The 16510-nt window shown below is 48.1% G+C and overlaps 2 protein-coding genes across 7 annotated transcripts in view; both read right to left on the bottom strand.

The window, feature by feature from the left end:
* IFT172 (intraflagellar transport 172) overlaps positions 1-10429 on the bottom strand; it is a 44295-nt gene extending 33866 nt beyond the window's left edge. For 3 of the 5 annotated variants that reach the window (XR_012422553.1, XM_074012110.1, XM_005576272.5), the window contains exons 1-10: positions 10257-10429; positions 6176-6319; positions 5831-5943; positions 5352-5391; positions 4996-5061; positions 4705-4784; positions 4414-4501; positions 2127-2341; positions 1102-1225; positions 585-680 (exon numbers count right to left, since the gene is read on the bottom strand). Coding sequence is in view for 1 of the 5 variants with exons in the window: in XM_005576272.5 (XP_005576329.2) it covers positions 585-680; positions 1102-1225; positions 2127-2341; positions 4414-4501; positions 4705-4784; positions 4996-5061; positions 5352-5391; positions 5831-5943; positions 6176-6319; positions 10257-10295 (1005 nt within the window). In the remaining 4 variants the exon portion in view is untranslated. Of the gene's footprint in view, positions 1-584; positions 681-1101; positions 1226-1633; positions 1768-2126; positions 2342-4413; positions 4502-4704; positions 4785-4995; positions 5062-5351; positions 5392-5830; positions 5944-6175; positions 6320-10256 lie in introns of those variants that run through there. The other 2 variants (XM_074012109.1, XM_074012108.1) reach the window with 2 other exon arrangements.
* A 2098-nt stretch (positions 10430-12527) lies between these two features.
* Positions 12528-15885, bottom strand: FNDC4 (fibronectin type III domain containing 4). 2 transcript variants are annotated; one of them, XM_045369584.2, is made up of 7 exons: positions 15563-15885; positions 15233-15378; positions 15038-15153; positions 14618-14822; positions 14077-14166; positions 13320-13444; positions 12528-13132 (listed from the first exon to the last, which is right to left on the bottom strand). In XM_045369584.2, the coding sequence occupies exons 2-7, from the start codon at positions 15363-15365 to the stop codon at positions 13097-13099; spliced, it is 705 nt and encodes a 234-aa protein (XP_045225519.2). In that variant the 5' UTR covers positions 15366-15378; positions 15563-15885; the 3' UTR covers positions 12528-13096. The 2 variants fall into 2 exon arrangements, with proteins under 2 accessions (XP_045225519.2, XP_045225518.2); XM_045369583.2 differs by lacking the exon at positions 13320-13444.
* Positions 15886-16510: the final 625 nt, after the last annotated feature.

The following is a 16510-nucleotide window of genomic DNA, read 5'->3' as shown; positions in this document are numbered from 1 at the left end:
TCTCCTGACCTAGTGATCCGCCCGTCTCGGCCTCCCAAAGTGCTGGGATTACAGGCTTGAGCCACCGCGCCCGGCCAAAACTTTTCTTTTTCTTTTTTTGAGACAGAGTCTTGCTCTGTCACCCAGGCTGGAGTGCAGTGGCAGAATCTTGGCTCATTGCAACCTCCACCTCCCAGGTTCACGCCATTCTCCTGCCTCAGCCTTCCAAGTAGCTGGGACTACAGGCGCCCGCCACCACGCCTGGCTAATTTCTTTGTATTTTTAGTAAAGACGGGGTTTCACCATGTGAGCCAGGATAGTCTCGATCTCCTGACCTCGTGATCTGCCCACCTCGGCCCCCCAAAGTGCTGGGATTACAGGCATGAGCCACCGTACCCCGTCAAAACTTCTCTTACGATAAGCTGCAAGAACCACAGCAGGAAAGTTACCAAGGTGTTGCCCTGACATATTCTGTTGCCCAGAACAGCTCTTCCAGAGGGATGAAGATGAAATTTGAACTACGGCTGTGGCCAGAGGCAGGGAAATGTTATAAGGATGAATGAGCCATGCAAAGTCTCAGTGCAGTAGGCTACCATCCTGCTTACCTGGCTAGGTCCCACATATGTCAACTCAAACTTGTTCTTGTAAATACTCCTTCGGAGACAGCAGTCAAACTGTTCCACCCCACCACATAGTGTGCCCTAGAAGGGAAAGTGACAGCATAAAAGGTCACACACATAGTACACTGGCATGGGGAGAGTATCTAGAGACATCCTCAAAACCTAGGCTCTAGAGTCTAGAGAAGAGTTGGCAGTGAAAGACCTGGCAGTTTTTGGAATTACCATAAGGAAACAGGCTACAATCATTGGACTCAAGGGCACAACATATTAATGGGATAAAAGGGAGAAACTAGCCCTGCCTACACACAATTTTTTGTCTCTTTTGTGACCTCCAATAAAGTATAAATTTCTCTTTCCTGCCTTTAACGCCAGAATTTTAGGTTAGGGTCAAAAGGAAAGAGGAGATTTTCTAGTGTCAGGGAAGAGTGCTTTAGGATAAGGCAGGATTTTTTTCTAGTTTGGTGAAAGTCACCAATCCAGAAAGGGATTACTAGTAACACACCACACAGAGCCGTGAGCCATCCCGCTTCCAGGCCAAGGCAGTGATGGTGTATAAATTGGCAATCTCCTTGGGCTTTGCCTCTTCCCAGATGCTTCTTTGAGGGCTCCAGTTGAACACCCGAAGCCTGAAATAAAGTATGTGGCTTTTAGAAGAGATCAAGGCTGAGCTAAAGAGTGCAAATGGGCTTATAAGCAAAGGAAATTAGTCTTGCTATATCAGAAAAGAAAGGAAATAAAAAGAACAGACAAGCTAGGCAGTCTAGCAGGAGAGGATATAAAGGTGCACAGGAAATAAGCTGGGAAAATCAAGGCAAAACTAAAATAGAATAAGTGTGAGGGGAGCAGAGAAAACAAAAAGACCAGGGCAGGTGAGAAAAATAAGATACTAGAAGCAAAAAAAATATGCAACAAGGAGATAAATGCTAGGAGTCAGTGAAGAAAGAAGAGAACACAAGGAGACATAAGATTGAAGGGGGTAGAAACACAGGACTGACAAAGCTGGGGTTAAACACATGCCAGAGAAATGACGAGACCTGGAACATGGCTGTTTATCTGCTGTTCCATCATTTATTCATTCATTCATTCGCCAAACATCTGAGCATATCTTAGATATAAAGCATGTAGATGCTAATCTAGGCACTGGAGATAAAAAGATGAATAATAAGCCGCCTTCTATAGGACTCTGATTCAGCCATCTATCTGGCTACACAACAACAGTTTGCAAACAACAAACTGTAATATAATGTGAGAAACTCTAAGCGGTCTCAAAGAGGGCAATGGAAACAGAAAATAGAGATGAATTTTGCTATGGAAGTGCAGGGAGAGGCACAGAGACAAAACAAGAGCCCAGGACGTTTTGGAACTGCCAGCACACCAATGGATGGAGGGAGCAGGAAGAGGAAAGCGCATGAATTACATACATACATTTGATTCTGCTGCAGTCTCCCACTCTGGCTCAGAATAATTTGGCTAAAGCAGTGTTCACAGAGAAAGCAGGCAGAAGATAAAACTGGAAAGGGGACTCACCTGTCATAACTTCCTAGCACAACAGACTGGCCCCCAGGACTTGCTACAGCTGTGGTGAACTCCCGCTCCTGAGGGTCACGGCTATAATCAAAAGTTTGTAGCACGTGGCCTTCTTTTCCATAGGCTACAATCTTCCGATCACAGCCCGCAGCCACAATGCTATTGGTTGCCCATGCCAAGGCATAGGGTGGACACGGGTGGTTAACCAACTTCCCCTAAGACAGAAGTAGAGGGTTTCAATCACTCTCCAAAGACTCCACCCGAAAAATTCCTCATTCTCAACACCTGGTACCTTCACTCTGACCATCATACCCTGCAGAAGTCTCTTCCAACATTTTCCTATCCCAACACATCCTAATCCTGAACTCTTCACAAATTGTCACACACACACACACACACACACACACACACACACACACACACACACCCCTGTGCAAACACTTGTTGACCTTGTGCTCTAGAAAAACCTCAAAATGCTTGTATATTGGAATTTTCTTTTTTTTCTTTTTTTTTTTTTTGAGACAGACTCTCACTCTGTTGCCCAGGTTGGAATGCAGTGGCGCGATCTCGGCTTGCTGCAACCTCTGCCTCCCGGGTTCAAGCGATTCTCCTGCCTCAGCCTCCTGAGTAGCTGGGATTACAGGTGTGTGCCACCACACCAGGCTAATTTTTGTATTTTTAGTAGAGATGGGGTTTCACCATGTTGGTCAGGCTGGTCTTGAACTCCTGACCTTGTGATTCTCGGCCTCTCAAAGTGCTGGGATTACAGGCATGAGCCACCGTGCCCGGCACGTATTGGAAATTTTAAATATATACCTGGTAAAGCTCCTCCAAAACGGAGACATCCTACACATTAACCAACAGCATCTAGGCCCACAAAGAGCATAGGGCTTCTTTTTTTAAGGAGGGTTAAATTTAATTATTATACAAGTAATTCTCTCTCTTTTTTTTTTGAGATGGAGTCTCACTCTGTCACCTGGGCTAGAGTGCAGTGGCGCATTCCACCTCACTGCAACCTTCGCCTCCTGGGTTCAACCGATTCTCCTGCCTCAGTCTCCCGAGTAGCTGGGATTCCAGGCACATGCCACCACACCTGGCTAATTTTTATATTTTTAGTAGAGATGGGGTTTCACCATGTTGGCCAGGCTGGTCTCGAACTCCTGACCTCAGGTGATCCACCCGCCTCAGCCTCTCAAAGTGCTGGGATTACAGGAGTAAGCCACTGTGCCCGGCTTATACAAGTAATTCTTTTTTTTAAGACGGCGTTTCCCTCTTGTTGCCCAGTCTGGAGTACAATGGCATGCGATCTTGGCTTACTGCAACCTCTGCCTCCCAGGTTCAAGCGATTCTCCTGCCTCAGCCTCCCAAATAGCTGGGATTATAGGCATGTGCCACCAGGCCCAGCTAATTTTTTTGTATCTATTAGAGACAGGGTTTCACCTTGTTCGTCAGGCTGGTCTCGAACTCCTGACCTCAGGTGATCCACCCGCCTTGGCCTCCCAAAGTGCTGGGATTACAGGCATGCACAACTGTGCACAGCCCACAAGTAATTCTTAATGTAAATGATTCAAACAATACAGAATTATATAGAGTAACATGAAAGTTTCCTTTTTATTCTCCATCTTTTTCCATTCCCCTCTCCAGAGTAAACTGTTAACTCTTGTTTCTATGAATCCACATACATAAATATATATTATATATATTTTACACAAATAGGAATAATTTTCACTTTTCATTACCCTAAGAGTTTTTATTTCCCTTTGTCTCAAAGTCCCTTCCACCTGAGTCATCCCTTCTTATAAGCAGTAAGCTCCAGGCTCCTAAACACAAACCCTTTCAGTGGCCACATCCAACTTTGTCTCTGTCCCTGAGGTCTCACTCCTCTGGCTTCCTCCCTTAGTACCTCAATCCAAATGCCTTAGAAGTCCAACCTCCTCTAGGAGGGTTCCTGGAATTTCCTTATCCCCTATCCCACAGCATCCTTTTTTTTTTTTTTTTTTTTTTTTTCTGAGACAGGGTCTTGTTCTGTCACCCAGGCTGTAGTGCAGTGGTGCTATTTCAGCTCACTGCAGCCTCAGCCTCCTGGGCTCAAGTGATCCTCCCACTTCAGCTTCCTGAGTAGCTGGGATTACAGGCCCACGCCACCATGCCCAACTAATTTTTGTATTTTTTTTTTTTTTTTTTTTGGGTAGAGACAGGGTTTCACTGTGTTGCCCAGGCTGGTTTCAAACTCCTAGACTCAAGCAATCCACCCACGTCAGCCTCCCACAACATTCTTTATTCATACCTGTGACTCTCCAGAGCCTTCATCATCAAAGAAATACCTAACAATGGTACCATCTGCATGACCAGAGAGAATTCCTTTCCCAGAGCAACTAAAAAAGGAGAAAGGAGAGAAATATAGGAAGAGATTATTTTATCTCACCAAGAAAGCCCCTTTCTCTGTCAAACACAACCCTGTCTGTGGTTCCTGCTACCAGTTCTCCTGCCTTTCATACTATGGCCTTGCAGTCCATATTTCCCCACAGCGTTTTTCTAACACTTCCAGACTCTTGTGATACTACTCCTCTTCACTCACTTTGTTGTCAGGGACACCACGTAAGACTCTGTCCCATAGATGGTAGATGATTTATTAGTTTTGGTGTTTGCTAAACGAACCTGAAAATGGAAAAATGACAGAAGTATGGTTAGGCTATTTTAAATTTAACTAGGCCTTAAGAAAAAAAGGAAAAACTATCCCACAAAACTGGTCCCTATGCATTCTCCCCAGCATACAACTTGATCCTAAGAAAGAGGGTGAACCATATTCCTCTCTCCAGAACCATTATCCCTACCACCCCCTCTCTTGTGTTTCCCTTCCCTCTTTTACCTTCCCTTCAGCCAGCCCAAAGACAATGATGTACTCTGCGGGCCACTGCAGACAAGTGACAGCACTCTGTGTGAAAGGAAATGATAAAAAAGATAACCCCATCTGTGTGGGCCAACACATTTATAACAACTTCAACACCCCACCACACACCACCACGTCAATCTCCTATACGGAAGGGACACAACAGGGCTCTAAGGAAGACAGCAGATGACCGTGTACAGCCACGAAGCACCATCCTTGCAGTAGGAAAAGTCACATTCAGATGTTAGAAATGCAACTCCTGGCTGTATTTATAAGTAGATATATTGATATATGTTTGTTCATCCTAAGCTTCCAGTGACTGGTCTGAACTTTACCGTCTGGATGAACTTGTTGCAGATGACTTTCTTGTCACCCCTGCCAAACAAAAGGAGGGGAAACATATTAAAAACCACTTCCATAAACAAATTGCCAAAAATGATGCTGAGGGAAGAGAAGAAAGAGCAGATTTCTTCCCTGGCCCACTAGTGTTTCTGACTACTCTGTAGGAGCCCTGAAGGGAGGCATACAAGGCAGCCTAAGAAGTTTCAGAACAATAACAAAGATGCGACATCACTCTGGGCTTCCAGGATCTCACAGGGCCTGCTGTTGATCTTGGACTGTTTCCTCCAGGGATGGGACTGCAGAACACGTGGGACAGGCGAAGGCAGAAAAGCAACAACAGACTCCAGAAAGTCTCTGCCTTCAACGGTCAAGCTTGGCTTCTCATCCTCTTTATTTCCCCTCCCCAGTGAGGCATTTCTCTTGCCTTCCCCCTCTTTCCCGGGCAATCGCATCTCCCAATCTCTATCCTCACCAATCTTCTCCAATCTTGTAGACATAGATGATGTTGTCAGTCTGTCCTATGGCAATTTTAGTGGAATCAGGAGAAAAAGCCATGCCCTTCACCATATAGCTCTTCCTGCCATACTAACAAAAAAAAAAAAGAAAGAAAGAAAAAGAAAAAGAAGTAATGAGCACACATGAAAGAAAAAAGAGAAAAAAAAAGGTATATGTGTGCTCCTAAGGGAGCTTGAGGATTTATACTGAGAAAAAGGTGGGGTGCACCATTTCCTATGCCGATGGCTAGGAGGCAGACTAGGTCTTCCAGGGTTGTGAGACCCCACCAACAGGTTAAGGTACACGTGAATACACTGTTTACCTTCATGTCAGCTGGTTTGGTGGAGAATTTATCTCTCCGTTCTCCATGTTCATCATACAGCAAGACCACTCGGTCCACTGTGCAGACAGCAAATTTGGCATTGTTCTGGGACCAAGCCATGCAAGTCACCTTTGCAGCTCCATCCTGCAGAGGCAAAGGGGTAAAAACAAACCCATGTGCTGGTTTAGAATACCAAAAGCATTTCTAGGTCTATTAATTCTAGTGTAATTCTGGTCAATTTTCTTTCTGTCATGATTCTTTTTTTTTTGAGACGGAGTCTCGCTCTGTCCCCCAGGCTGGAGTGCAGTGGCCGGATCTCAGCTCACTGCAAGCTCCGCCTCCCAGGTTCATGCCATTCTCCTGCCTCAGCCTCCGAGCAGCTGGGACTACAGGCGCCTGCCACCACGCCCGGCTAGTTTTTTGTATTTTTTTTAGTAGAGACGGGGTTTCAACGTGTTAGCCAGGATGGTCTCGATCTCCTGACCTCGTGATCCACCTGTCTCTGTCATGATTCTATCCTCAAAATAAAGAGATGCCTGTAGCCCATCCATCCTGGTCTCCAAGGCCTTCAGATCCTGGACTGTGAGAACAATGTGTTTCCAGAGACTCATATGCAAATGCACTAAGAGGCAGTGTGCTAAGTCAACTGTATGAATGAATCTCTGCAATGGCCTCCTTGTTCCCAGGTCTACTACTGAAATAAATTCAATTAGTCTGGTAAGTTTTGGTTGTTAGCCATTCATTCAATTAATAGTTTTTGAGCACCTTATTGATCAAGGCACATGGCCAGGGGCTGAGAGACAAAAAACAAACCATAGATCCTGCCTCCAGGTCTAATAAGATGGTGTAAAATAGGAAAAGTCCTATTAAAGTATGTATAAAATACTGCAATAGTTTGGAGAAGCCTGAGAGAATTTTATGCTTAAATTATCAAAATTAAGCTTTGAAGAATGAATGCAGTTGAGTAGGAAGTTATCTGAGATGGAAGGAATGGCAATGAGCAAAGGCAAGTTCTGGACAAGAAACAGTAATTTAGTTTATTTGAAACTATTATACCTTATAAATAGTAGAATAGAAGGGGTAAGGCAGGAAAAACGGCCAGCTAAGGAAGTCTTTAAAGCCAGGCAAAGGAGTTTGGGCTTATTTGGCAGGAAAGGGAGAGACAGTGAGAGTTCAAGATAGGGGGAGTACGAGTTGAGACTCAGGATGAACAATCCCACTTTCTTTTCTTCTTAACTACCCACTTCACAGAAACTCAAGTTAGAAGTTATCCAGGTGAATTATTCTGACTGGATCTGACCCTTCCAACACTAGCTCTGGTCCTAAGGGACTAGTTCTGTTATGAAGGGTTTCCTTCCTCGAAAACAAAACATTTATTCTGCTTTTCTTCTGCCCCAATTGTTTGATTAATTATTTGGATACTAGAGTTCTGGCTTAAAACATTGACACTTTTCACTCCAAACTCACCTATCTCCAAAGTCAGAAATAAAAAGGCTCTTTTCCTCCAAATCCTCAAGCCAGAAAATAGCCACACCACCATCACTATGATCCTCTAACTCTTCATTATATTAGGTTAGAAGGGCTGAGGGCTCCTCATCAACCGTTGCTGATCCTCCTGCTTTATCGCTTTGCCCAATCCTGGGCATGCAGCCCTACCTGCATCATGACATCATCTTATTTTGAGAGACTGAAGGAGGATTTCATTTCCAATTTTTCCGTTAGGGCAAAGAAATGTTTAAATTACATATTCAAGAGACAGCTTGCTGAGCAATGAGCACAAATCTCTTTCTTTTTTTTTGTCTTCAACTGTGGAGAGAGCACAACTATTTTCTGTTCTAATTTCCTTCTTTCTTTTTCTTTTTTTTTTTTTTTTTGATGGAGTCTCACTCTGTCCCCCAGGCTGGAGTGCAGTGTCACAATCTCAGCTCACTGCAACCTCTGTTTCTTAGGCTCAAGGATTCTCCTGCCTCAGCCTCCCAAATAGCTGAGGCCACAGGCGTGCGCTATCGTGCCCGGCTAATTTTTTTGTATTTTTGGTAGAGACAGGGTTTCACCATATTGCCCAGGCTGGTCTTGAACTCCTGACCTCAAGTGATCCACTTGCCTTGGCCTCCCGAAGTGCTGGGATTACAGATGTGAGCCATCATGCCCGGCCTGTGTTCTAATTTCCTTCTATTGTCCAAATGCCACACCCTCTGTGAAGCCTTCCTGATTTCCATAATCAATTCTGCTTTCTCTACAATATGTACCTCACTAGATTGTTTTATTAAGTGAGGTAGGGAATAAAATAATAAGAGCTTGCCTTTAACAAGTACTTACCATAGAATAGGCATTTTGATAAGTGCCTGACAAGCATAATCTCATTTTACCTCATAACACTGAGGTAGATGCTATTATCCCCCTTTTACAGATGGAGGAATGGAAGCCCAAAAAGATTAAGTAATTTGCCCAAGTTCACATACACCGTTTGTAAGTGGTAGGACCATGATTTATTTAATTAATTAATTTACTTTTTGAGGCAGAGTCTCGCTCTGTCACCCAGGCTGGAGTGCAGTGGTGTGATCACGTCTCACTGCAGCCTTGACCTCCTGGGCTCAGGAGATCCTCCCACCTCAGTGACCCCAGCAGCTGGGCCTACAGGTGCTTGCCACCACACGTGGCTAATTTTTTTTTTTTGACATAGTGTCACTCCTGTCCCCCACGATCTCGGCTCACTGCAACCTCTGCTTCCCAGGTTCAAGCGATTCTCCTTCCTCAGCCTCCTGAGCAGCTGGGATTACAGGAGCTGCCACCACACCTGGCTAATTTTTGTATTTTTAGTAGAGATGGGGTTTCACCATGTTGACCAGGCTGGACTCGAACTCTTGACCTCAGGTGATCCGCCCGCCTCGGCCTCCCAAAGTGCTGGGATTACAGGCGTGAGCCACTGCATCTGGTCAAATTTTTTTTGTAGAGGTCCTGGACTCCTGGGCCCAAGTGATCCTCCCACCTTGGCCTCCCAAATTGCTGGGATTACAGGTGTGAGCCACTGTGCCTGGCCAGACATCTTATTCTTATTAGCTTTGTATTATTCTGTCCTTTGATTTTTGAATGTCCTTTCCTCTTGTCTATCAATTTTTCACACTGCTTTTCAGTTTACAATGCTCTTTTGTGTATATTACTCTATATAACTCTTCCCCAAGTCCCCCAAAGTTGCCTTTAGTACTCATGTTTTTCAAATGAAGAAGTTTGTGAGTGCTCCGAGACACTGTATGATAAAGGCTAAAGTTAGAGATATCAGCTCATTTGTTTAAAGTAGTGGTGGCCAGCCTGGTCAACATGGGGAAACCTCATCTCCACAAAAAACAAAAACAAAAGCAAGCAAACAAACAAACGAAAATTAACCGGGGGTGCTACTTGGGAGGCTATGGCAGGAAAATCGCTTGAACCCGGGAGGCGGAGGTTGCAGTGAGATCACGCCACTGCACTCCAGCCTGGGCGACAGAGCAAGACTCTGACTCAAATAGTTAAATAAATAAATAGTGGTGGATCTGAAATAAGGGCAAGGTAAGAAATTTTAGAAAGAAAGTAAGAAAGAAGTGGTGGAGCTAGGACTTAAATTCTGCTGTGCTAACTCCAAAGTCCACCCTTTCTTCACCATGTTTCAGGGCTCCTCACCTGGTGCCCAGCCTCTCCTGAATCAGAATACACGGTTCGGTCTTTGCACTCCCCCTTCAGGGCTTGCACCTAAGGCGTTTATTTAATTATGGGCAGATTCATACTCGCTGCTTACATGTGCACCTCTCCCTCTAATACGAGCCTCCTGAAGGCAGGGGAATAAGTCGGGTGGTTTGGGTATCCTTCGAGTCCCAGCACGGGGCCTGTACACAACTGATGTGAATGAAATGTAAGGAAAGCTGCAAGTCCTTAGCGCTGCATCTCGCCTCCTGAACACTGTATCGACAGGACAGGGTCCAGATCATCGCTATATCCTTTATAGCCTTCTGCACACAGTAGGAGCTCAATATCATTAAACTTCAGTTCCCCCACTTTTCTTGGAACATAAAGCGGAAGGGGGAGGGACTGGCACGCAACTCCTCACCTGAGGGCTCAGCAGGGTCCTCAGGTGCTTCAACTGCATGACGCACACTTGTCTCTCAGATGCTACCAGACAGCGACAACTCCCGTGGTTACCTGGACAACCCGCCACGCAGTCGCAGCGACAGCCGCTGACGCTTATGCGACCGGAGCGCAACACGCGTCGCAAGGTCACACGTAGCTTTGCGGCGAAGCAAACAGAACGTGCGCAAGCGCGGTGAGATCTAGGGCGGGCCCTTGAGAGGGCTTGATGAATGCTCCCCTTGACCAATCCCGTCGCCGCATGCAAACTCGAGACCAAGCCCCGCCCACAAGTCTTCGGCCAGCCCTGGGTCCTACGTCATAGCGGTCCGTCTCGCTCTTTGATGTACCTGGCTGTTGCTGAGTGCACTCTCTTTTAATCCTCACAACCCTGGAGGGAAGCAGGGCGGTTGCCATGATAGGCCTTTTGCAGTTGGCGGAATTGTACCCAAATAGGTTACATGACTTGCACGGAATCGCAAGGCTGATAACGATAGCTAACGATGAATACTATGTGTCTGCCAGATACTGTGTAAAGTATTGTACGTGTATTTATGTCATTTAATCCCAAAACCGCCTTTTGAAGAGGATAGCGTTATTATTAGTCTCATTTTACATAACAGGAGACTCAAGGCACTTGCTCAAACTAACACAGCCAGCGAAGGACTTGGAACTGGGATTCAACCCAGAGTTAGTAGCTTTAAACAGCTTTTATGTTCCTTCTCAACTCCAAGCTCGCTCTCTGCATGCCACGATACTATAATCTGTGACACTCCCATTCCAATAAATGACATTTATTCTCAGAATCTGAGAGATGAGTGTTTTGGAACCAGCTGCCAAAGAAACGTAAGGTACCCTACTTCCAAATCAGGTAATGGTGAGTTAAAGACTGCTGTTTATATTGGAATGCTTTTATGGTTCAGTTTGTTGTTGTTGTAGTTGTTTTGAGAGTGAATTTCGCTCTTGTTGCCCAGGCTGGAGTGCAATAGCGCGATCTTGACTCACTGCAACCTCTGCCTCCCAGGTTCAAGCGATTTTCCTGCCTCAGCCTCCCAAGTAGCTGGGATTACAGCCATGCGCCACCATGCCCGACTAATTTTGTATTTTAGTAGAGACTGGGTTTCTCCATGTTGGTCAGGCTGGTCTTGAGCTCCCAACCTCATGTGATTCACCTGCCTCAGCCTCCCAAAATGCTGGGATTACAGGCGTAAACCATGGTTCCCGGCCTATGGTTCAGTTTTGAGGGCAGACCTGACTTGGCTCACCCGACAGGTTGTCTTGTGATACCTGGGGTTAGAAGTTGGTTAAGTAGAAGAGGGACTGACCTGTTGATCTTTGTTTGGATTGGAGTCCCTTTCAGACTTTTTGGCCTATCTTCTAACATACCAGAGAGATTGAAATGCAGAAAGGAGTTATTCATAAGCCTGCTCTGAAATGATCCAAAGTTGGGAAGATCTGTAACTCTCCAGAAAGTGTAGCATATGCTCTCCAGACAGACTGTGGGTCCAGAAGCCTTCCCCAACAGTGGTTGCAAATGTCAACAGGTGTTTGTCTCATGGCTACCAACCAACCCTTAGAAAATAGGAAACAGCAGAGGACAGCCCCTATTTTCACAGGAAACAAGTAGGCCTCAGAGCTCAAATGATAATTATTTTGACAGGGGAGTCCCAACCCCTCAGTTTTATTTTCAGGATCCTCCTCTGGATATGGTGGCAGAGCATGAATATAAACTCATTTATGATTTACAGTTATTATTGACTTTGACTAAACAGAGACAGAGATGAACACAAAGGAGGGAAGAACAGACACAGGAACACATAGGATAGGAGCATGTGGCGCCAAGGAATCCATGAGTATAGCTGTCCTTTCATTAGTCCCCAAGACACTGCTTAGTCCTTTTCTGACCATTAGCCCAGGGTTGATGGAGGAGTCAGAAGAATAAGTGCTGAGGAGCTGTGCTGTCAATGCAAGCAGTGAAGATAAAAAGGCTGGTGCTCTTTCATATGATATGCCTTTGTTTTCAGTGGTACAGGAACTTATATCTTTCTCTTCTCTTTTTTCCCCTTCTCACCCAACAAAGCAAAATAATCTGGGGTTCTAGTTTCCTACACCTCTTCTTCCTGGCCCTATCCTAGGGTGGGGTATTATCACACCTTGCAATGCTCCTGTCAAGTAGGTGGTGGTGTAAGGGGCCCTTGGAGGGTCGGGAGAGAGACAAGGTGAAGAAATGTTTTCAGCATACTATACAGTCAGCTCCAGTTTGTCCAAGAACCTTTATTGGAAAAATGTCCAAGGAGTGAGATCACTAGCAGCTGAAGGGGCTGCCAGGTGAGAGGGGGAGCACCTGAGGCTCCATGGAAGACATTGGAGTAGTGCAGTGCAGCATCTGCCTCTAGGCTCAGACAATTCCTTTTATTTGTTGGGGTAAGAGGAGTACCCACAGAAAATGCGACCAGTCCCTCTCTGAGGCCCAGAGGCAAGATGTGGGGGCAGCTGGGGATGCTGAGAGTCCTGATACAGGTGAAATGGGGCCCCCATTTGGGACCTAATGGAGTAGGGTACAACAAGTGACTCTCCCCTGGACCGGGGGATGGAAGGAGATATCCCATCTGATATCCACTCCCCAGGTCCAGGGGCACAGACTCTTAACAGACCTACCTTCTGGCTCTGCTCACAGTGGAAAGAGGATGGGTACCAGGCCTGAGATTGTGGGAGTGTCATTACCCTCTGGGAGTCTCAGGCAGATCACCATCTTGGGCTCTCCCTGACCCCATCCCCATCCCCAGTTGTTAGTGCATCTCTCTTCTGGGTGTGTTTCTTCACTCAAACGTCGATGGTGTTGATAGATGGTGATTTTTTCTGTGAAAGAAAATGGCCTGTGTCTCAATTTCAGGAAGGTAATAGGTGCCACCCTTTCTCTCCAGCCTCCCCCATCTCAGGTCTTCCATTTTCCATCTTTTTCTGCCCCTCTTTGGCCTTCTTCCTTTCCCTGGCTGCCCCTCAGGGGCAGAATCACCCTTTCCGCCCTCACTGGCCCCCACATCACCTGTCTTGTCCCCACTGGCCTTCCCTGAGGACTCTGTTCCGGCCCCTTTCCCTTCTCCTTGGGATTGTTGTTGGAGTCATTGTCCTTGATGATGTCATACTGACGGCAGAACAGCCCAATTACAGCTGAAACACAATACAGTCTGAGCCTTCATCTCCACCTCCCTCCTCACAGGGAGATACCCACCTAGCTTCTAGAAAATCCATGAAGAACATCCTGAACTCCTGGTGCCCATGCAGTCCTCCTCTCCGGGCTCTCAACAGCCTCCTCTCCCTCTCTTCAAAGTTCAAATCATCCCTCCTCAACTAATTATCTCCTCACTCCATTTCTCATTTCTCTCGCTTCTTTTTTTTTTTTTTTTTTTTTTTTTTTTTTTTTTTTTTTTTGAGACAGAGTCTCGCTCTGTCACCCAGGCTGGAGTGCAGTGGCACAATCTTGGCTCACTCACTGCAACTTCCACCTCCTGAGTTCAAGCGATTCTTCTGCCTCAGCCTCCTGAGTAGCTGGGATTACAGGCACCCTCCAACACACTCCGCTAATTTTTGTATTTTTAGTAGAGACAGGTTTCACTATGTTGGCCAGGCTGGTCTTGAACTCCTGACCTCAGGTGATCTGCCTGCCTTGGCCTCCCAAAGTGCTGGGATTATAGGTGTGAGCCACTGCGACTGGCCCATCTCTCACTTCTTTTTCTCCTGACAACCTTTGCCACCTCACACCTTTACTGAGTCCCTAGTCCCCTGTCTAGCTGCTTACTCACCAGCCCACATGAGCAACACCACCACAATGATGACCACTTCCCCAGTCTGCAGTGGCCGCTCTCCATCCAGACCCTCCACTGTGATGTCACCTGAGAAAGAAGGAGGCAGACTCCGGGTTACTGGGGAATAGCTATCTATGTAGACATATGCAGGATGGAGATGCTGGGGATTAGAGAGGGTAGACGCATCATAATATTGCCCTTGGAGTGTAGGGTAGCCCCTCCCTGGGAGGAAGCCATTGGTGGACAGGTGGTTAGCGACCAAAAAGCAGGATGGCTGCAGGTTTATTACACACTCATGCAGGCTGCAGCTGATGTGAAGTTGGGTAACAGGAAGCTTAAAAGCCCTTCCCCCGAAAAACTCAATACCAGCCTGTCTATACCCAGTCCCCTTCCCACCTGCTTTTCCTTCCTTTCCTGGCAGTACAATGAATTAAATCATCCTATTCAACTCAGTTAGTCTGTTGCTTGTCTTAGAGAAGTAAGTAAGAGGCTGCAAGCCAGGTGAGCAGCCAGAGAATCCAATAGCACAGACCCTCACCTGGGCTTGAGCTGTTTGAAGGTAGCCGGTCAGAACCCTTGAGAGTTCGGAAGTGCACCCGGGGCCCTGGGGGGCTCTCTCCGCGAAGGCCGATGCTCCTGACCTGCACTGTGTAGTCACTGTCTTCAGCCAGGCCCCAGAGGGCACAGGCCCGGGTGGTGGTGTTCACCTCCCGAATCACACGCTGCCCGGGGCCATTCTGCCGCTGCAGGGAGATGAGGGGAGAGGAGGACAGCCTCACCCCAGTGCCAGGCTACAAGGCTCAACCAGAGACTCTTCAACATCCAAGCACTCCGGGGGAGTAGCGTGAAAAGGGCAGCCTGAGCCAGGATACGGCAGCTTCCAGATCCCCCCACCTAAGTGAAGAAATGTGCAGAAATCTAAGGACACAGGTTGGGGGAGCAGAAGGGTGATTCATACTTGCTGGGAAATGGAGTAGCCAATGACGATGTTGCCTTCTGGGACGTCCCAGGACACAGTGGCCGAGTTGGCTCTGAGGTGAGTGACCGTCACATTCACAGGAGAGGGAGGCCGGTCTGTGGGAGCCAGGGTGTTAACAGGTTTCACCCACTGACTAGCTCTGGTTGACCCTCAGCCCCGTTCCCCTTTACTTACCTGCTCGCAGGAAGCCCAGGTCACAGCTGACCAGCAGGAGGACCGTGGGGCTTAGATATGGGGAAAGGGGCATCAGCGAAGCCATGTCCCCACCGAGTCCGCTGGGGGGGGCACTGTGGCATCCGCTTGACATCCAGGCGGGGCTCCTGGAGGTGGCAGGAGTTGTGGGGGGTCAAGGACTGCCCACAACGCACGGCGGGGGGGGGGGGCGGTCAGGCAGCAGCTCTCCTAGGCTCCTCACAGCTCACAACAACCCTATTTTCTCCGCGCCCTCCCACCCCCGCATTGCCCGGGCGCCCCCAGAGTGCGGTCAACCCTGCCCACACCCACCTCCGCCGGTCCTCGCGGTTGGTCAGGCCTCCGGGGGCTGCTCGGTGCCCAGAGGGCGGCCCATCGCCCGACTCGGTGGCGCTGCCCCTACCCCATCCCGGCGCGGGCCCGGCGAGGCGGGTAGCGCGGGGCCGAGCTGCGGGCCGAGCGGGCGCGGGTCTGCGGAACCCCCAGGGCTCGGGCGGGCCGCGGAGTCTGTCCGGGAGCAGGGGGCGTTGCCCGGACGCTGGCCTGGGTCCCCGGTGCGGGAGGCAGTGCGGCGGCCTCCGCCCGCCCCTGCAGCGGGATGTGACCGTCCCGGAGAGCCAGCCGCCGCCTTCTGCAGCGCTGGCCCCGCTCGCTCCGCCGCAGCCCGGCCGGGACGCGCGGGCCCGCCCCGCCCAGCTGGGGTTCTCGCCGCCGTCATTCCCCTCCCGCCCCCTCACCCCCAGTCCTCTCGGGGCTCCTCCCATGACCCTCCCAATGGCGCCTCCGGGGCCCCCATCCCTTATCCCTTCTCTCTCCCGGCTCAAGCGGACGAGCCGGTGGGGGCGTGCGGGGAGGCGCAGGTGCTAGGGTCTCCGGCACCTGGGAGATCCCCTTCCTCCCCGCGTGGACGAGCCAAGTTGAGAGGAGGAATTCCATCTCCAGTGCCCGAGGGGCTAAGAGGAGAGGGGAGACAGGGAGGGAGATAATAATTGCTTTAACGATCCCTTACTTGTAGACTGCGTCAGCATTTAAGTCTCTTTCCCATTCATAATCTGATTTAATTCCGTTCACTTTCTCATTCATTCTTTCATTTATTCAGCAAATATTTATTGAACATCTCCTATGTGTCTGGCATTATGTTAAAACCTGGAGATACAGCGATTGTTAAGAGTGTTGGGCTTCTAGGGAGAATCAAAGCGCAAAGACCCCGGCTTTTTAAAAAGAATTACTGTTCCTTTCTTTTCTTTTTTTGTTTTTCTA

The sequence above is a fragment of the Macaca fascicularis genome, chromosome 13 (assembly GCF_037993035.2).
Source record: "Macaca fascicularis isolate 582-1 chromosome 13, T2T-MFA8v1.1".
Taxonomy (NCBI): Eukaryota; Metazoa; Chordata; class Mammalia; order Primates; family Cercopithecidae; genus Macaca; species Macaca fascicularis.
This window is presented reverse-complemented; position numbering and strand designations above follow the sequence as displayed.